The 22,072-nt window shown below is 42.7% G+C and overlaps 1 protein-coding gene across 4 annotated transcripts in view; it reads right to left on the bottom strand.

The window, feature by feature from the left end:
* Positions 1-22,072, bottom strand: part of SHISA6 (shisa family member 6) — a 256,321-nt gene that overhangs the window by 9,904 nt on the left and 224,345 nt on the right. For 2 of the 4 annotated variants that reach the window (XM_082774676.1, XM_082774677.1), the window contains one exon: positions 3,164-3,316. In XM_082774676.1, coding sequence (XP_082630802.1) covers positions 3,164-3,316 — 153 coding nt within the window. Of the gene's footprint in view, positions 1-3,163; positions 3,317-14,241; positions 14,305-22,072 lie in introns of all 4 variants that reach the window. The other 2 variants (XM_082774674.1, XM_082774675.1) reach the window with 2 other exon arrangements.

The raw sequence follows: 22,072 nt of genomic DNA, 5'->3' as shown, positions 1-22,072 counted from the left end.
CCCGTGGAGAGGCCCTCAGAGATCCTCCAGCCTGGCTCTACTGGTAGCACCCCCCAGCTGGGTCTCCAGGTGTCTATGCTGTGAAGCAGCTGTGTTTCCTTGTTGCACAAATCACTTAGATGAGTCTCCTAGACTGGGAAATACTTCATTAAGTTCTAGGCATCAAAAATCAGGCTTGTTATCCAGCAACAGGCTAGGTAAGTTTGCCAGAGCAACTCAGGAGCGAATGAGAGACTGGCACCTTCTAACGTGGATATGACTGTCCTTCACTGGTTATAGAGGTGCCTGGATGAAACAGAGACAAGATGCCTGATTACTGCAGGATAAAATAGGGTGAGGTAGATCTGACCATAGCCTCACTGAGCTCTGGCTCCTCATCTCTAGCAAGGAGATAGTAAATAAGTCTTTGTTCCTGGAGACTCCTTGATTATTCAGTTCAGATGTTCTTGGGCAGAAACTGTCTTCTCCTACTTGCCTCTGCTAACTGTGGGAAAACAAGTGACCTTTAACTGTCTGGAAAGCCTGAAGAAACCCAGACAATTAGCTGAAACACAGATTTTAAGAGTATCTAATGCATTTTGTTTGATTCAAATAGAAATATTATATTTGCTATTGATTTTTTCAGAACAATTCATTTTTTCTAAGCATGGAAGGCAGTTCACTAGAAACAAAGTATTTTAAATATGAAAAGTTCAAATGTAATAATTCATTTGCAAAGCCCAGACTTTTTTGCTGTTGTTGTTGTTCCCACAGACTTTCTGTTGTCTTTAGCTCCTACATATGCACTAAGAAAATGATGTTGCTGTCATTTTGGAAGGGAAAGTGTGGCTTCTTATTTTCCTTTGGCTCTGGAGAAGACCAGATATAAGAACATGATTCAGTTATCCTAGAGGTGCTGAGTCTATGAAAGCCCAGTGGGAGCATGGAGTGCTTAACTCTTTCAGAGCTGAAAGTTTTTATTTAGTTACCTAAACATATAGTGTGAGGCTGTTGGTTTAGCATTTGTCAAGCTCTTTGCAAGGTGATGGACTGGTCTAGACCTGACAGTGATGGGAAAATAACTTCTCTTTCCCTTGTATAATGCAGGGATTTCCTTTTAGGGCTGATGATGCTGAAAAGGTAAAGGGGTGAATGAACCCCACATATCTTCCATAGCCGATGGCTAGAGATGAACTCTCATATTCTTAGGTTTGTGTTGACTGCCAGGTGTCCCCTGAATGGAGACAGAGATATAATTGCCCAGAGGGTCAGGAATGCCTTGGGAGAGGAAGGCGGACTCTGCTCAGCACATTCTTGAAGGCATTTGAGCTTGGTACCTTAACACAAGCCTGTTTTAATCTTTTTATACAAATATCTAGAAAACAGTGCTGGAGGACAATACATATTCCCTTCTTCTGTGACACACTGAGGGGCAGGTTGGACATGGATGGAACTATCCTTTCTTCAGCTGCAAAACAAAATTTTCCAGACCCCATGGGCCAGACATTTAGCAAGGTAATGACCAGTTCATGGGTGGCATTACTTGGTTTGAGTGAATTTATATTCAGCGTGAGTCAGGTAAGCATGGTAGGAGTGGGTAGAGAGTAATGTTCAAATCGAATATACATTTCCAGATGTTGGCTGTGAAAGATGTAGGAGTTTCAGTTAGCACACATTTGTTGTTTTTTAATGTTTCAGTGAGCTACATCAATATCCTTTACTCAAGGAGCTTTCAATGACTTTCAATCTATGCACAACACGTAGCACAATGGATGAATCACGGGCTGATCATTCGCTTCATCACAACAAGAGCAGTCATTGGTGCAGTTCCTGGTGGGCGCTTCCCTAACTTCTTCCCAATAATGTCAAGAACTCGTCCAGCCTCTGAACTGGAAGTATTTATTCCAGGTATTTGCAAACCAATTGCAAATAAAAGAACATTTGGGGGGCTTTTCAAAAGATACATTTTAATGCAATTTCATCTGAGAAATTAAAATGAGTCATCACCTCAAATTAGCAACATTTTAAATCAGTAATGTTTCAATGTCATGATTTCAAGAGTTTCCCATTATCAGGTAATATCATCAAAACTGTGCAAGAACATGGACAGCTCACCTCAAGGATGCAGGGAGGGGAAAATGTTTATGGTTTGGGAGAGAGAGCTCCAAATGTTATGTCATGGATAGTCCAAGGGCTTCTCAGCTGCTTAATTTTGTGTGTCTCTGTTATCTGGCTGAATTGGGAATGTAAATTTTATACAGACTAAGGAAATAAGATCTACTTGTCATCCCCACCTACCTTCAATGAAACTATCGCAAGTATAGATACACCTAAGTAATTTTTCAAAATAAGCAGTATAAATACCTGACTGCACCCAAAAATGTCCTTGGAAACATAATAAAAACTTGATGTCTCAGTCTGGAGAGAGGGTTTTTCATCAAAAAATATCACTTATTTCAAAATCCCACCAAACTGAAGAGAATTCCATGACTTTCTGAAGAGATTTCCCATCAGCAACAGTGTTGTGCTGGAGCATTACAGAAAAGTTGTCAGAACAATGCAATACTTAAAACAGCAAGAAAGAACAGATACTAACTGGTGTGAACAGGGCAGAGAGCAACACTCCAAGACATCAGAAATGTACCATCAACCAGTGTACGGTGTGGGTCAGGACCGGCTCTGGACACACACACCATGACACATGGTGGGTTTCAGCAGTGCTCAGGAAAGGCAGAGGTGCTCCTACTGAAATGGATGTTCTCAGCCATTTCAGCAGCTTTTCTTTGGCCTAGGTTTGTCACCTGGTTTCAGCTGCTTGTGCAGATGGTGAGCACTGAGGCGAGCTTGGCTGGTGGAGACACAGCCAGCCTGGCTCATCTTGGCTCCGCCACAAAGAAAAAGGATTCTCAGGTGACTCCACCAGGAGCAGATATGAGGTAGAGGATATGAGGCAGCCCTGTGAGGGGGCCAGTAAGAAAATAACCACATGTGCTCTCATGGTAATGAAGGGACTTTTTCTCTCTACTCTTCCTTGATGGGAAGTGACAGTTGGGAGAATCATTACCAGAGATGCCAACTTGGGCAGTGCAACAACAGAGGGAGGAAGATTGTTGTCTTAAAGTTGTTCCCACCGCGGCTGATGAGCAAATGAGATACAAAGGAAATGAAATGAGCTGGCACCTACTTAGTCTCTTCAGAGAAGAATATTTACTTGGGTTTGTCTTGACAGCAGACTCGTAGGATGGTGGGAGGTGAGAGAGGTTCTGGAAGGACCGGGAGAAGGACAGATCATAAGGTTCAGTGGCAGAAGTAAGGATGTTGTTCATTCGTGGCTTGTCTGTAAAACAAAACAAAACAAACAAACAAACAAAAAAAAACAACAAAAGAGAGAAAGACACGTCCACAGCATGCACCAAAACAAGATGAGAGGTGAGCCATCCCCACAGATCTGGCTAGGGAGGAGAGCTATATCTGAGCGAGCCTCAGCAACAGGCTTTTGGGCATAATTCAGCTTGGTACCCACAGACTGGTAAAAAATGGGTCCTGTGAATCTGTTTCCTTTCCCACAGCAATTATGGAGAGAAGCAAACTGCCATCTTGACAGCCCCCAGACAGACAGAGCAGCCCTCCTCCCAGGGGCTGCTGGACGGTGGGTCATGTATCCTGCAGGGCTGCACCACAGTGTGGTGGGACCAACCCCAGCGCATCTTGTACAAGTTCAGACACCATCACCTACCTTCACCCAAGCAAGTTATATGTTCCTCAAAGCCACAGAAATGTGTCTGTGGGTTCATTTTAATTTGGGCTGATAATCAAGTTGCTCTCTCATCATGCCAGATTTCTGGCCTGTGTTTTGAACCTGGAAGCTCCTGTACAAAGTCCAGTCCACAGCCCCAGAGATCTGGTGGGCCCTAGGGTGGCCATGATCCCCTGCACATGGGAAGCATGAAGCAGAGCTGAGCTCATCTAGGTGCAGTCACAAGACGAGGCAAGGCCTGGAGAGGTTCCTGAGGTGAGGAAGCAGGGTTGGAGGACGCCCTCCTCTACTTTTTCCACTTTGTTGGTCACTGAGGGAGTCCCCAGCCCATGTCAAAACATCCTCTGTCAGGATGCTAATGCCAAGGGCACTGCCAATAAATATTAGCACTGAACTACAATGTTAAGAGCGAAGTCCAGGCAATCTGCAGAGTTTGCCTCGTAACTGAAATCATGTCCCTTTGCTGCAAGCTGGATGGAAAAAAGTCTTTCATCAGCTCAGCTGAGGGACAGAGGCCTGTTGAGGTAAAGCATTTATAACTCCCAGGTGTTCAAATATTAAAGTAGGCAGAGATAAGAGTATTAAAAATAGCAAGAGCTGATATTGTTGGGAGCAAAGCTAGAAAAGGCTACAGGGTCATTGAAGGGGCTCTGTGTGGGCTTGTAGCAGTGATGGGGTTGCACTAGCTGGGTCAAAAGACCAAAGAGGTGGCCACTCCAAGTGTGCTGTGATGATATAAATCAAAGGACAAAATGTTCTGATGCAGCTGAGGAGCAGCAGAATGCCTAAGGCTTGGTTTCACGCCTGCCTGCCACTCTTCAAAAGGGTGCTCATGAAGAGCAATGCAACATGTGCTCAGTACTCACTTGTGCCTGAAGACCCTCTGTCTCTCCTGATCTATGGACTGGTGGAAATTAAAGCACAGCTTCTGCCCCAAACACAACTGTTTCCCACAATTATTATTATTATTATTATTATTATTTTTTTTATTTTATTTTATTTTATTTTATTTTTTTTTCAGGAGTTGTACCATCTCCTCCCCTGCTGCCTGGGTCCTCCCTGGAGCCTTATTTGAGCTAGAGAGCAGGACTCTACTCCTGGAATAGTTATTACCTGGTAAAAAGAACATAACCCCAACTGAGCATATAGCTAATGTGTCATCTCTCTGAGAGCATTATTTTTCTTCTGATGACTTCAATGCATGTCTCGCAGACTGACTGCAGGATTAGGAAATGCATCATATTCATCAGGGAGGGGGAAACAATTGATTAGATATTATCCAGTCAACAGAGACTATATCAGCATGGAAACTATATCTCCACTCCTATTAGTGTTTGTGTGGCAAGGAGCCTGGGGTAAGATCTCTGCAATTTTTACGGCCAGAACCTGTATATAATCTCTATTTTGCATGGACATTTGGGCAAGCTGAAATAAGCCCAGTCATATGTATTGTGTTCAGTGCCAAAACAGGAGCATTAATTGACTGCTTGCATGAGGTGTATGAAATTAAGTGCCACACATTTCTCTGATGGGCTTGTGCAGAATCACTGCATCTTCTTGCTGCTTTTTCCATCCAGTCAGTCAGGAACTGATCATTTTGATTTTGGCAAATTAGAAGTCACCTTGAAATTCACTACTTATCATTCAGTAAAATAAGTAATAAACTGAAATGACCAAAGATAATTTCAGATGTCTTTTGCATAATGTAGTTTGAGGGAAAGATCAGAGGCCTGAGAAGCTCTAGTGAGGAGAAACATCTTGTGCAGTTTAAATTCTGGGAACAGTTCAGCAGAAGTTTCTTAGTAGTTCATCACTCCTGCAATGTATTTAAGTCACAATTTCCTTTGGTCACTCTTTTTCATTTGTAGTGCTTACTGACTTCTATGGAAGGTGCAAGACATAGTTAATTAACAAGATGTAAATAGGGAGATCTCCCCATTTCCTGCAAGACAGATGAGGTGGCACGCTGCTCTGTTCCCCATCATTCCCACTCATTCCAGTTCAGTTCTATGTTCTGGGCAATGGGAGATGCCCACTGGAAGATGGACAATGTGCTATGGTTACTGGATTTACCTTTGAAAGTCAGTATTAGACCATGTTTGCCTCACCTCCATCCTGCAGCCACATCCCATTTCATGTCTGAGCAAACTTGCAAAGCTATTTGCAGAGGAACATGGATGAAATGAAGCTCACCCAGTGCATAGTGCACTACAGAAATGGGAACATTACCCAGCAACCTCATTTCTACTGGTTTCAAGATTCCCTTTTGCTACAGCATCGAAGCAACCGCACCTTTTTACAGCCAATGCAACATCTTAAAATTCAGAAAGTGTCTCTCTGATTAATTCAGCAGGAGAGGGCTCAACCCTGCAGAATTTCCTCTTCTGCTGAGCATCAGCAGTTTCACATTGCTGCTGCCAGAGTGCTGCATTGCTCCAGCCACAGGCAGGGCTGGTGACATGGGACAGCACTGCCAAACACACAAGGCTGCATAACATTGGCACAGTAAGTTCAGGAAGGGAGCAAGCATCTTTGTGGACAAAGACTTGGCCTTTGAAGCTCTAATCTTTCTTCTTGGGGACCTACCAAGCAAGAACAGTGCATTTCTTCTGCTTCATGGGCCAGAACTGTTGAGACAGTCCAAACCCTGTTGTACTTCCATGAAAACCAGTGGACTCATGGACCAGACTCAGAAAGGCTCCCCTGTACCACTTGGATCACGGTCTTAGAGGAAGACTTGAGAAGGTGCCACCCTACAGCAGATGGGAGCTGTGACAGTGCAGAGAGCTCTGCTCCTGAGGAACCACGAGCACTGCGGCACTGCGGGACTGCCAGAGGAGCACCTCTCCTGCAGTGGCCTTTACAAGGGCTGGCATGTCACCTGCATGGATTTTAGGAGGCTTCAGCACTTCCCTCCATGCACTAGGGATGGCAATTGCAGCTGGCCTCTGAGTGGATGTTATGAATTCACGCTTCTGCTTTATGCATATGCCCCATTACTTTATAAACTATGAAGGAAAGAAAATTGCTCTCATTTCAGGGAGATACTCATTGTACTTTCATCACTTTGCAAATTGTGTGCAAGCACAGGGCTGAGAAGCAGTCTCAGGATTTTTAAAGCTTGTGTGGTGGAGACCAGACCTGAAGTCTGTGAAGTGTCTTGCTCTGTCCTTATTCTTTGAAGACAGTTTCTTTCAAAGTCTGTTTACATGTGGAACGGAAACTTTCATGTATGAGGACAGGAGCAGATGATAACCAAGACAAAAAAAAAAAAAAAAAAAAAAGTGAATTTATGGCAAAATTTTAAACAAAGCTCAAGTGGCAAAAAGGATGTGCTCCATATTTGCATATGAGTCTGCACATATGTTGTGTGAATTTTGCAAGACATTTCAACAGATGCCTTTTAAAACATTCACCCAGAGAAACCAAACAATGTCACCTAGGAGAAGCTGATACAACCAAGCCTTCTGCTGCTCAGCTTCAGCTCATCCTAGCTTCAGTCCTCTGTCAAAGCACACACTGCTCCCCCAGCACTGCCTTCTGCTCAGCCATTTGAAAGCTCAGACACAAAGTCTTCTCTGATTTGGATGCAAGCTCTTACAAAGGGACACATTCCTCAAGAAAATCTGTTAGTTGCTAATGATGTTTGGTAGCCTTCTGTGCCAAGACTTAGCACCGCCTGAGCCATCCTGGGAATGACACGCTGCTATAGCAGGCACAGAGCTGATGTTCACACACTGGAATTAAAATTTACAAGTTGTATCTTCAGCTTTTTTGGAGGGAGCTATAAGTGTTTTCACACTTTTTTTTTTTTTTTGTGTGTGTGTGTGTGTGTGTGTGTTATAAATACTGTTATTAATAGTCTTTTGCATGTCTCACAAAGAATCTCAAAGAGTTTATACATTTCCAGCTCAGATCCTCTGTGGTGTAAATCAGCAGCTCTCCAGTGAATAGCTGTCCTTGTTTATAGGAGTTGGAGATGTGGGGTTTAAAATTCAGTTAGTAGAAAATAAAACACCTCTGCATATCAGCATGACTTTTGGATTAGGTCTTTCAGGGCTGAGTACAGAACAGCAGGTGAAAGGGTTAAGAAGCAAAGAGGGTGAGCTATACTACACACTGCAAGATGCCCCTACATGTTACAACGTATGCACATGATTTAATGATATAGCTGAATTATATCACCCAGGGACTATTGACATGATGCTTCTGAGCACACTGTGCTTAACAGGGCATAGCATAGTTACACACCACAACACAGAGTGACAGGAATAATATTGCCAACTAAAACAAAAGGAAAAACTTCAGAAATTATGATTACACTTAGCAATCACAGAAAAAGACACTTTCACTTCTCCCTAGGCTGGTTATCTTTTTACAGGGATGCAGAAAACAACTCATGGCTCTGGCATGAGAGCAGCCAGAACATAGAAGCGTGCACTGCTGGAACCAGGACTCATTCCTGCTGAATTTGAGACTGCAGTTGGAAAACATCAGCCTGTTAACTCCTTCCACCTCTCAAGTGCCTCCTGCTCAAAGCTTGAACCTGCAGGGAGGGGAAGCAGACTCGAAGAGGCAAAGACATCAGGTGTGATCCTGGGAGCAGTCCAGAAAAGTAAGTAAGTTGGTATTAGCTCTAGCCACTGAGAGACACAAATCATCCACCCTGGGTGGCTTAACTGGGGTTAAGCTGTCCTTTCAGCCCTTTGGGACTAGGGCAAGGAACAAGCCTCTGGTGGGCTGGGGGTGATGCAGGGAGCACCACAACCTTCTGGCTGTGTCACAGGGAGCTCTACACCAACAGCATTCCTAGCAATGCAAATAGTAAAGAGCCATTGGGCTCAGCAATTCTGCATGCTCTGATATTTATGATGCTGTTGTTTTACCTCCAGAACTTTTTTATTAATTAATTAATTTATTTTCCACTCATGTCCACTCAGGATAAAGACACTGTTTTGCCTCAATTACGGTTCAGGGTCTTCTGCTTCTGTAAGAAGAGCCTGAGGCCAGTGTCAGAGCTATCCAGTTCATGTAGCCCTTTGCTTTCCAGTGGTATTGTCATAAAGAGAAGCTTCTCAGGGTCCTCCCACAGGTGAGAATGGAGACACAGGGGCACATCTGGGTGGGCCATGGGCCACGGGCCACATCAAGGGTGTCAGAACAGCATCTATCTGCATGTTGAGGCATCCATGCTCCGCCGGGGGGCTGCACACAGAGCTGGGACCCTGTTTTAGTCCCTCCATAACAAGGCCATGAAAACAGTGATTCCTTCATCTGAACGCAAGAAATATTTAGTCTAAAAAGCAAAGACCAGTTGCTTCAATGCTGAAGTCTGTAAAGGAAGCTGTCATTGAAAACCTCTGTCTGTGCTCTGTCCCTAGGTTGTTCTCTGTCCTCTATTGACTAGAGGAAGGTCAGCACACATTATCAGAGGCTTGTCGCGTGACTCAAATGCACCCACAACCCAAGTGAAACAAATACACCCCTTGTGCTGAGGCTGGCTCTGCACTGAAGAACATTACCAGTAAATTTCCAGGTCAAGGCAGGTGAATGGTGAGCTTCATTCACCAAACACTTGGCTCCAGTCTGCCTCATGAGAGTGTAACTGGAACTGTACCACAACACACCAATCTCTGTGTACTTTGCTTTGCAAAGTTTGTGCACAAGGTGGTTGAATCACTGATTGCCACTGATATCTCCATCATTAAAGCCCTGCTGCTTTGCAGAAAGTGCAGTGAACATAATGTGTGTACTTGTTACGTAGGTTATATACTGAAGATCTGATTATCTTTAATTTCCTCACATATATTTCTGCTGGGGATAAATCTAATTTAAACAGTCCTTAATTGTTATGATTTTGTAAACAGTATCTTAAACACAATAGACATAGAACTCTCAACAAATTGCTGGAGGAGATGTGACAGTATAGGGAACCATTTTCATATCCTCTGGGATTGTCCCAAATCAAAGCTTCTGGTCTGATGTTAGAAAATTGATGCAAGAATTATTATAGCAATATATCCCCCAAAGTCCTGTTACTGTGTGGGAAGGAAGATGTCCTGAATGTTTGAAATGAAGAGAAGGGAAAGAAAGGAAAAAAAGGAAAAAGAAAAAAGGGAAAAAAAGGAAAAAAAGGGAGGAAGGAAGGAAGGAAGGAAGGAAGGAAGGAAGGAAGGAAGGAAGGAAGGAAGGAAGGGAGGGAGGGAGGGAGGGAGGGAGGGAGGGAGGGAGGGAGGAAGGGAGGGTTATAAATGAGAGGCTCACATACATGCATGTGTGCATAGGAGTTTGTTTAAAGTTCAAATGGGTACTGCTATAGAATTGAATTCACCTCTGTCAGAGTAAACCCAGACATTACCTGTGGAGAAACACTTGACCAAATTAAAAACTCAAAGTGAAGCCATTTGTTGCTTATGGTTTTTGGTTTTACTAAGTATTTTTTTGAGATGATTTTCAAACGAACTGACATAAAACTTATAACGTGAACTTCCTACTAACTATATTATTTAGCAATTTCCTTGTTATTTATATAGACATAAAAATGTTTATACAAGGCTTTTGGCGGTTTAGTGTAATTAAATATGCACTAAATATAATGAGATTAAACTTAAGTAGCAGTAAAAAATAAAGTAATAAGCTTTACAGAAACTGAACCCAGGCAGTCAATATATATTTGTCATAGCTAATGTTATACTGCTTCAGTTCTGTACACCTATCTTCTATTTTTTCATATTTTAATTTTTTTATAAGGGAATATTTTGTATGTACTTGTTTTGTATAAAGACTAAGTAGATAAACAAAATAAATTAACATATCAAAAGGTGTACCTGCATTTCACACACAAAATTTAGTTGCACATAGAAATGAGTTCTTGAGCACTCACATTCACCTTTTGTATACAAAATACCCAGTATTCCAGAAGCAGGTGTGGAATTCTCTATTTGGAGCTAAAATATGCAGCTAATGTCTAGAGCTGAAGTTTAGAGCTAAGGGAACCAACATTAAACTTCTGATTTCAGTGGAACTGAGGCCTGAAGGTTACTGAAAGCAGAATTTAGACTGAGGTCGCCAAAGGCCCATAGAAATTTCTGTAATGGGATGTTCAGTGCCCCAGGAATTAATTAGGTACATGAACAGACCCACACCAGAAAGAAAGCCAACAGCCTTCTTTCAGAGGTGAGTTGCTGAAAGTCACAATGGGGAGTTCAGAGTCCTCAGCAACAGTGGAAATGAAATCCTGGTGTGGCAGACCATGAGCTGACAGACCCACTTGCCTCTGGTTATTCATCATGGTCTTCACTGGAAAGTGTCTTCCCGAACTTGCCACATTCTACAGGACAGCACAAACGTGTCACCTCTCTGCAAATGCTTTTTGCTGGCCAGGCAGCAGGAAAAGGGAGACTTTCATCTCACCCTGCATTGGCTGAGCTGCAAACAGCACTAGGTTAATTAAATGATAGCAGCCTGACAGAAAAGATTATATACGATCCCCTCATTAATTAGTGGTTATTCCTTCCTGCATCAGAAGAATTTGGTACAATCACGCCATGATCTCATGGCTGCATGACCCACTGTGATGGGCATACCCTTGCACTGAGAAGCTGTGTGGCACAACCACAAGCCAAGTTAAAACTGAGACCCTTTTACCTCTGGGAACCTGATGTTGAATGTGAACAGCTCATGTAACTCATGCCAAATTTGCCTTTTTTTTATTTCTTCTTTCCTTTTTTTTTCTTTTTTTTTTTTTTTTTTTTTTCCTCCCTTGGGCCTCATGGACATGGATTTACTTTATTTTATTTCAGTTTGTTTATTTGCAGGAAAAAAAACTGCCGCAGTAATACAAGGGAGTGTTTGCATATGGTGCTGATAAGCTTTGTGTGCATTCAGAGAGGGCTTGTCACAGTGACATCTGCAGGCAGCAGAGCACGGGCCACCAGGAAATACCAGTCCATGGAAACTGGTGTTTGCCATCCTCCAACTGTCTCAGCTGAACAAAGACTGAGTTGTAGACAGAGGTACAGAAAGCTGCTTCCAAAACACTGTTTGGTGGAACAGATGCTCCACTGCAACAGCACATCTGGATCATTCCTCTCTACTTAGATCCTGTTATGATTCCCAAGACCATTGGGGAGGACAATGGTCTGGTGCCATTTGCTCTACATCTGCAAAAGGCTAGCTGGTTAGGTGTGGGGAAAGGAGAGCTCAGGGAGCTTGGCTTTCATCCCTCCTAGACGAGGAGGTCCCTTGCAGAGCCCTGGGCACCACATCTATCACATGTTGAGAGCCTCCTCTGATTATTGCCAGGGTTATATGACTTTGGAGAGGCAATGTAATGGGAATAATGGGAGAAAGTAAGGAACCACAAAGTTGCTGGGATGGTGAGGATAGGATCACCAGCCCAGAGGATCTGAGTTTTCATCCTGATAGGTATTCCAGTTTGCAACAATCCACTCTCCCCATCATATACATGTATACCAGGCCAACTGCATCCTGCAGACACGGGGTGGGGTGGGGTGAGGGGGAGGAACCAAATACGACTGAATCATACAGTTATTTGTAGTCAGATCATTCAAATTGCTTTGTATGACCAAACTGTTTAAAACCATAGAACCATTGAATGACTTGGGTTGGAAGGGACCTTAAAGATAACACAGATCCAACTCCCTGACATGGGCAGGGATGCCACCCACTAGATCAGGTTGCCCAGGGTCTTGTCCAACCTGGCCTTGAACAATTCCAGGAATGGGGCATCCACAGCCTCTCCGGGCAATCTGTTCCAGTGCCTCATCACTGTCTGAGTGAAGATTTTCTTCCTAACCTCTAATCTCCCCTTGTTTAGTTTAAAGCCATCAATTTTTAAGGCACAGTAGTGGAGGGAAAAAAAGAAAAAAAAAAAAAAAAAAAGAGTTTCTAATCCAAGATCATGAACACTTCTGCTTTGGTTTTGTCTCTCAAGTAGATAAAAAAGAAAAGCATCTGTCAGGTTCAGAAGGAAGTTTAACTGTTCTAGCACATTGTTACTTTGAATTATTGAATGCAATAGGGATCTGGTGGGCGAGCTATGTTAAAACCTCTGCACACAGATCACAGACACAGGTAAACTAGGCTTATCTGTGTCTTTTGGGGTAGATCTGGAATCCCAGGCCATTGTGGATGTGAAGAACAGGTGGTAGCATACAGAAAGAAGACATTACAATTCCATTCCAATTACTTTTCTCATGAAAGTAGTAAATATTAAAAGAAAACAAAAAAGAAAAAGAAAAAAGAGAGAGAAAAAAAATATTTAAAAAGGTAGTTTGAGAGTGTTTGAGGCCTTCAAATCATGTTCAATAAATATTTCTATGTTACTGCAAGATCTAAAGCTGATGTTTCCCCTGTGGCTTTGGGAGATAGGAAAAAAAAATAATTAGTCTTACAACTGAAGGTAACATGCAGACTGAGCAGCAGTAAGACCCACCCAGTAGGAAAGGAAAAGACCAAAACTTTGAGGAGACTTTAAGGCTCCAACCCTTTTTTGCAACAAATTGTGGAAGTTCCTATTCAAGCACACATGACTTTCACAATAAATCTGTTCCCTAGTATTTGTCAAGACGAAGTTCAAGAGTTAAAAAACAAAAAATGCCAGAACACAAAGAGCAACAAATACAGCAATTCAGAGCAACAGGTAGAGAGAATCAATACCTATTAGGATGAGATCTACTCATCATTTACTTGTTCCTTAGCAGAGAGGAGGTTCCAGCTGCAAGTGCTGGAGGAATATCTCACATTCACAGGGTGAAGGGTGCAGGGAAAAACAAGGAGGAGACCCAGACAAGGCACGAGGTGAATAGGGAAGAGAGCACAGAGGGCTGGGGTGCACTCAGAAGTTGCACTGATTGCACAGCGGCAGTGGGAACCAGCGACTGGTTTGGGTTTGGATGGAGCTGGGAAGAGGCAGGTGGTTTGACTGGGTGGTCTGTGATTGCTACGATGCTGGAAGGGACATGCTGCCCACACCTGACTACTAATCTTGAGCCAAGGCAATCAAAGCAAGGAGGGAGCTAAGGTAGAGCTAACACAAATTCTGGCCACATATTATGATACCAAAATCATGCCAGTTTAAGAGCCCCTACCCCATATTCACTGTCCTTCTAACCTATCTTAAAAAAATGCACAAGCAGCACTATGAGTTGAGGGGCTTGGCTGACAAGATCGACTTTTCTTTGGTTATCATTTGGATGGTTAAATCTCATAGAACTTTGCTGATGTGAAAGTGAGAAAGGAACAACCAGACAAGGGAAACCACAAGGTTGATAGGTAAAGCTATAAAAGATCGGGCCATATTTAATTGTGTGCTCTAATGTAAAATATGGTCCTATGTTTAATGTTAATGGAATACATCATTCATGCATCATTGCCATAGGAACCATTCCACTAACATTAAACATGCTTTGATACCAGTAAATATTACTGGCTGGCAGAGGAAAGTTACAACAAGTGTAATTTTGCTCTTTGTTTTCTCTTACCATGTGTAGGTGTCTGGGTGGCACTGTTTAGTATCAGGTGATTATAATTTTGTTCTTGGTCATCTGAAATTCACAGAGAAAAAAAAAAAAAAGATCCCTTTAAGAAACAGCTTAGCAAACCCACTGATCTACAGATGATAATTACAGCTCACAGTATTCACAGGAAATCTCAGCATGATTAAAGAAAGAAGAAAATGCTTAAGAAAGCAGAAGTTTCTGTTATGTAGTTCGCTTAAAATTCCAGATGCAAGAAGAACATGATAATAGCAAACTGCTCCCCTTCTGCTGAGCCTGCAAATTAGCGTTGTCTGTAAAGGTAAGAAGCATGCCCAGCCAGGAACAAACCAATATCAGTGGTGTCTTCCTGGGAGCTGCTGGAACCTCACAGCCCCAGCTCCACTCCTCCTCCATCCCACATGAAGCTTTGCAGGACATTACCGCCAGCTACACAGGTAACAGACTCTCCCACTGAGACCACAACCTTACACGATAGCAATGTCACGTAGAGTCTAGGGAAGGATCAAGTAAGTAGCTTCATAATGCAGGAGGAAGAGTTCAACAGCTGCACCTGGGCTGCAGCTCTCTCTCCCCTGAGAGCTGAGACTACCACAAGACCTGGTGGATTCATATTAAATGCACCATGCTGAAAAGTAGGAGGGAAGCAGTCAAAGGCAGCTTGACTGCTACCTTAGTGATTAGTAACTGTCCAGATAAAGTTTCCAGAAAAACATTCAATAAAGAATTAAGTGTCTTTATCCAGTACTTTTTTTGTTTGGTATGGGGATTGTATTAAAGTAGGGGGAAAAGATTTCAAGGATTTTACATCTTATGCCTAATGTCTAATCTGCTATTCTTGAGAACCTCTCATGGATATTTCACTTTGCCCCCAGGAGACCTGTTTCATAATAACTTTCTTACTGCTTTTTAGATCAATTTCTTCTTCCTGTTTACCAGGACCACGGAGAAAATCCCTGTTCTTTCTGCAATAGTTTTTTATGCCAAAGTTGTTATTTTGTGTTCCCTTAACTTTATCCTTCAAGCTAAATTACATAACTTCCTGTATGCTTCCCTATAAAATTTGCTTTGCCTTTGATTGTTTCCATCCTAGTACCCTGCATGCTTTATGATTAAACTAGATCCTTCTCCAGCCTTGTGCCCAGCCTGGGACATGTTTGTGGGAGGAGACCTTACTAGTACAAAGTGGAATGTGTGGATTTTTCCAAGTGCTCTACTCTTGTTCACACAAACTTGTATGGTATTTTCCTTTTCCATAATGATGCAAAATTCCTGGTTCATATCAAGTTTATGATTCATTATGCTTTTCCTGCTTTTCAAAAGAACTGCAACTTGTCCATTTGTTCAACAAATACAAAGTTTTTTAGTTTTCTTGTTTCAGTCCAATGCATAGCATTTTTCTCCATTTAATCAATTTATTTTCAGTCTATTTCTCGAGTTTTTAAAGAGTATTTTAAATTCCAATCCCATCCTCTAATAGACTTATGGTCATCCGAGCTTTATATCATCTGTAAATTTAATAAGCAAATTCCCTTTCCACCAGTAACAAAAAGACTGAATGCAGAAACACATCAGTTCATCTTTCTACTGATATTTACTCACTTTTTATGGTTAGTCAGCCATTATGGCATCTACCCTATCGAGGTTCATTAGCACCATGTTTCTCAAATTAGTCTCACATTACTTTCCCACAAATAACTGAAAACCTAGCTAGAGTCACAGTCCCTCATACAAGCTATTTCTCCCTGGATAAAAAAGCACAGTAATAATAATAATAATTAAAAGAACAGCTTGACATGATTTGTCTGCTACTTTATCTCACTGGAAATTCATCTCCTTGCACAACATACTGAATGTCTGTGTACAGCCAGAGTTAAAACCAGAGATTATTATTATTATTATTATTATTATTATTATTATTATTATTATTATTATTATTATTATTGGATGTCAACAGACTACGTACCTTAACTTACTTAGCATCTCCATCTAGAAAATAGATACTCATCAAATACACTGCCAGTGAAGCTTAGAAATTATTAGCCTGGCTAGCAGTATGTTATGAGCAAACCTTGAAAGGAGGTCAGGTTCCCACAGGCATTTAAAGAGTCCTTCAGTAAGTGGCCGACAGATCTCCTAAGACAGAATTTTCCTTTTGATCTTCCATTGACGGTTACTTTTAGCAAGCAAAAATTCTGCAGTCATTGCTTGTGATTTTGTTTCTGTTCCTCCATACTGCCTCCTTTCACTTTAATGTGAAAACAGAAGCAGAAGATGAACGGCATAAATTTAACTCTTTGATATTTCTGGAATCCCTCTCAGTCTGGAGGGACTTTCAGAGGTTTGGGATCAGCTAGGATACTTGTCATCCAGTTTCCAGCAAGTATGGCACAGAATTCTGCTCACTAATTTCTACATTATGTTTTAACATTTTCTGGAGTTCAAACAAATGCTTTTGGTAATACAGTTTTAAAAGACTTTACATGATGGTAAGTCTGACAGATACTTAAAAGAAATAACTGCAGTATTTTTAGACTTTGCTACCAAAAAACATTATATACTTTAGTTCTCAATCATCTGTCTTCAACTCCTATTAGATCTTTCATATTTTTTGGCCAGAGTAAGAAAACAATTTATTATTAGAAAACTCCTCCAAAAGTAGATATTTCTAGATCATGAGACTTGTCAATCAGCAACTTGATTATTCTCTTAGATAGTCTAAATATTTTGTGCTTCTGAAAAGCTTTAGAGATAAAGTCTGGGCCAGACTTCAGTTATAGTCAGTTCATGAAACTGTCAGGCACAAATGTGTTCTGGATATTGCCATTTCAGTGGTGTTTAGTCAATACAGCCAGCAGCTGGGTTGCTGAGACTGCCAGATACACAACTTTAGAGCAGTCTCCTCTATGCAGAATTTTTAGGGTCTTTGGTTGCAAAGGCAGCCATTCTGCTCAGTGTGCATCAGGGGTGTCTGTGCCCTGATAGCAACTGCTTCTCTCTTACAGCTGTTTTTCTGTTCCTGAGTTCATAGAATCACAGAATTGCTGAGACTGGAGATGTCTCTGGAGATCATCTGGTCAACCGCCTAATCAAAGCAGGGTCAGCTAGAGCAGCATTGGCCAGAATTTGGCCAGCAATTTGGCCAGCAATTTGGCCAATCAGTGGAGATTTTGAATATCTCCACTGATGGAAAGTATTTCCAGTGCTCCACCACCATCATAGTAAGAAAGTTTTTTTCTTAGATTTAATTGGAATTTTCCGTATTCCAGTTTGTGACCATTGCCTCTTGTCCTATCAGTGGGCCCCAGTGAAAGAGCTTGGCTGTTTTCTTTATTTGTCCCATCAGGTATCAATACACATTGATTAGATCCTCCCCAAGACTTCTTTTCTCCTGACTGAATAGTCTGAGCTCTCTCAATCTCTTCCTATACAACAGATGTTCCAATTTCTCAAACATTTTTGTGGTCCTACTCTGGAGCCTCTCTAGAATGTCTCTCTCCCCTGTGCTGGGGACCCCACCACTGGACCCAGCACTCCAGATGTGTCTCGCCAGTGCTGAGTAGAGGGGCAGGATCACCCACCTCGACTTGCTGTGCTTCTCCTAATGCCACCCGGGATGCTGGTGGCCTTCTTTGCCACAAGAGTGCGTCATGGGATCATGTTCAACTTCGTATTCATTATGTATTTTACCAGTTATTTCATCCATCATTTATTACTTTAAATTATTTAATTGAATTATTAAATCTATTTTTGAAAGGTTCAAACTAAGTACTGAGTAATGAGCCTATTGTATTTTATGATGACCTGTCCTTGACATTTTCACCTGGTAACTTCACTGAGCATGAAAATTTCTACACAACCATTTCTCTCCTTAAAAAGTGAGATACATCCCCAGGAGGTCTCCATACTTCCATGTGCTTTGTATAGCAGCCTGTGGTACCTATGCTAGTTCTTCTGGATTTCAGCCAGGCATAGGGCTGCAGTTATGCAGTGTAGTTAAGGACAGCAAGGACTTCCAGCATGGCTATGGCAAAGCTATTTTTCAAATCAAATTGCTAAAAACATCCAAAGATACAAACTGTTTGTCCTATTCTCTACTAATGCTGCTCATGCTAGAGGAGTTGACAGATAAAAGGCTACACAGAGATGATGGAGACACGCATTTGAAATGTGAGCATTTAAAACAGTAACTGGCAAAACTTTAGCACATTAACTATTCCAGAAGGGAAACAACAGTTTTCTCTCTCCTCGAGACACAGAGTACTCCAAAGCAGTGACTTCCTCTGGCAACCTCACTCCTGGGGCAAGATATGTCTTCACTGAGGACAGTATGACTATATCAGCATGAGTAGGAGCCATGGTCTTGTGACTCAGCTTTCTATTTCACCCTAATTCCCTACCCTCCCCTCCCCTCCCCTCCTCTCCCCTTCCCTCCCATATTTGCTCTGAAAAATCTCACATGCTCTTAGGTTACTGTTTAAGAAATTGCATCCAAAATAGTCTTATCCTGAATTATTGGCATTTTCATATGGCTGAGCTAATCAGGCATCTGAATGCAGTACTTGTCTTCATTTACAGTTTCTGTAGCCTATTGTAAACACTTTCTAAGCAATAAAATGCTTTAAAATGATGGCCGAGCCTTCCTACACCTCTTCAGGTTTAACAAGATAATGCTGTTAATTGTGAAATGCCAGTTAGGCAGAAGCATATCTATTGTAGAGACAAGGATCTGAGTTCAAAGCTATTTACTAGGAAACTCCATTAGGGAAATAAAGGATTCATAGTGCTCTGAATTGCCAGACCACAATGCAAAATTTCTGAGCACAGCTGGAGGAGTGATCAGATACAATAACCAGCAGAAAGAAAGAGGCATTTTACAGTGGGAAAGAAAACCTGTGGTCCCAGAGCCTTGGGAATCTGGGAGAAGCCACATGGACAGACGGGGCTGTAAGGGTTTCAAGTTTCTTTGCAAAGAAAATGGGCTCATACAGTTAGGACAGAGAAAAATGCTGCATCCTACAAGACTGTGTCTGTGGTCTACACGTGAATCCTATAACCGCTGCTCTGGGAACTAGAAGCCATGTGGGGATGGGACTGTGGTGGGGGCGTTAATGACAGGAGAAGGGAAGATGGAGCAGGAAGGATGGGATGCTGGGCCTGCATGAGGGATGGTGCAGGAGAAGTGTGACACAGGTCAAGAGAAGGCTGTGTCCCTCTGAGGTGAGGAAAAGACCAAGTCTTTAGGAGGGAGAAAGAGAAGTCTGCAGGTGCCAGGGGATGAGGGCCTGTCTAGGTGGCCTGGCTGCCTTGCTCAGGTGGCCTTTCTGCTGCAAGTACCAGCCTGTCCGAGCCCTCCAGAAGGCTTAATGCTACCAGGTAGGACCCAGTCGTAAGCACCTGCATTAACTTAGACAACCATGGGACCAGCCACAAAGCAGCCTGCCCTGACATCTCCTGCCTGGTCATGTCCCTGCAGGAGGCCCTATGCAGCCACCCCAGAGAAGTGGCCCCACCGTCAACACAATGTGCACAGCATGTCCAGTCCCCAGCTGTGCTGCCCACCTCATACCCCTGCCACCATCAGTGCCAGCACTGCTGGGGACAGGCCCCAGCACCCAAATTCTGCCCGTGGCAGTGACATCTTGGACGCTGAAAAGGGGAGAGCTTCTTCTGAGGCAGGCCGTCATTCAGTGCTAAGGGCATCAGATAATCTTGTGCACTGTCACAAAGCTCTCATTGTCTCTTATCCTCCTCCCTTCCTCCTGTTTCTCCAGGTCTCCCTGCGGAGGTGACACTGAGGTGGGCTGGCAGCTCCCCGTGGCCAGGCCAGGTGTCTCCTGCAGGAAGGGGGTTTCTGCTGGGCTTGGAGTCAGGCCTCAGAGAGGTGTGGGTATGGGCACATGAGAGGGGTTCAGGTGCTCCCCAGACTTTCCCAAGATCCTTTCCTCAGTGTCCCCAGCCAGCATCTCCAGATGGAGAGGAGAGATTTCTCAATTAATAATCTCCCAGATTTTGCTGAGAGTGCATTGCATTTTTTAAAAGACTTAGTCTGGTGTCAGCTGTGGCATCCAATGATTGATTTGAAGAAATGCAAATGTCTTCTTTACTGTGGATGATAAAACATGAAGCTGTAATTTTCCCACTGAATATGCAGAATGCTTTATGGTCACCAAAACAACAAAAGAAGTAGCTGAGCGACTTTGGTGATGGGACAATATGAACTCCCTCAGATATCTATGGGCAATGGGCACTGTAAGTGCCCAGAGCAGATCAGGATCAGACCCCTGGGGACCTGAAAGCATCTCGAATGGCCATGTGAAATCAGCACACCCTGGGTCAGCTCCAGGGCGGGATAGACTGAATAGCCCCTCACACCCTTCTTCTCAGAGGTGGGTCTTTGTCTGGGGAGGTATCGATCTCAGCATTGAGAGGATCTCTTCTTCCTGTGGTCAGGTTTGACAGCTCTAATTTGCAGCATAAACTGCAAAGTCAATTGTCTGCCTCAAGGTGTAAAATTCTGAGTACCTGGTGAAGAAAACTTTAAATATACCCCAAAGAATTCCCATTGTATTTCTTATCTAGAAGATGCTCTTAAGAAACAATTCTTTTTGTGTAAGGGCCTTTGTATAAGTAACCTTTCCTTTGCTACTTTGTTTTACTCTACTCTAGGGTACATTTTTTTCCGTCTCAGGGATTTTATGTGTGTTTATTGTTAATAAAAACTTGATTTATTGTGATCTCCAATGGAAAAAATAGCAGGTGTCAGAATATGGAAAGAAATTGCTGTATTTTCTGGTCTGTCTTCCCTAATAAAGTCCCTTATAAAAACAGCAAAGGAAGGATATTTTTAATATATGCCAGCTATATAACAGATATATGATAGCTCTGAAAGTCATGCAATAATTTGTGTTAGTTTTGCAGTAGTTATTAAAGCAGTGGGAACTGCTCTGGAATCTATATTTGACAGGACCAAAGAAATGGACTCAACAGAAGCCATTCCCCTATGAAATACACTTTCTTGCATTCTGCCCCTCTGGTCTTTTCAGCAGCCTCAGCGTTTGCCTACCTTCGGCCTTATTCTCCAGCTGAGATATTCAGCAAAGAACATAACAAGCAGTTTATTTTTCTGATGACAAGATAACTGTTTGCCATCTGCATTAATGAAACGAAAATCCCCTTCAAGAGCTAATCTTCCAGAGTACATAAATGCAGCAAAAGACTACAGACTTTAGGAACTGAAAGAGATGGAGACCCCCAAGGCAATGAAGAAAGCAGACCAAGAAGTGGTGATGAGAATGTAAATGCCTGTGGCACAAAGCTACCAGTTTATTATCTGCCTGTCCCCATTGGGCTTCTTTTTTTTTTTTTTTTTCACAATTTGTGGTCAAGGGTGTACCACCTGAACCGATGTCCTTCAACTGCTGCCATGCTGGTCAGGCAAAACTGAGCAGCGTGCCTGGGTGAGGAGAGAAGACAGCGACCCTTCTCTACAGGAAGCCTTCTCCCATCAGTTCAGATCAGACAGGATGGTGGCAGAGGGCATCTCCCAGCACTGGGGACTGTCCCAGGGAGCTGGCGGAGGCTGAGCCCTTGGTCTCCTCCTGAGGGAGACCTGCCCAGCCAGGACTCTGTGGTGCCTTACCAGGGTGACGAGCATACAGATGCTAAGCCTAATACTCATTAAAACCCAGCTGTCTTTCATGTACATTAGCCAATAACTACTCACCTTATACTTTTATATTATGGATATTCAGCCTTGCAGTGTTTCTGCACCTGGCTAACGATACCCACACTGACACCCAAAAAAGGGACTGTA

This window comes from Aythya marila, assembly GCF_965140915.1.
Source record: "Aythya marila genome assembly, chromosome: 18".
Lineage (NCBI taxonomy): Eukaryota > Metazoa > Chordata > Aves > Anseriformes > Anatidae > Aythya > Aythya marila.
Note: the sequence above shows the minus strand (reverse complement) of the source record. Positions and strands in the feature narration are given on the sequence as shown.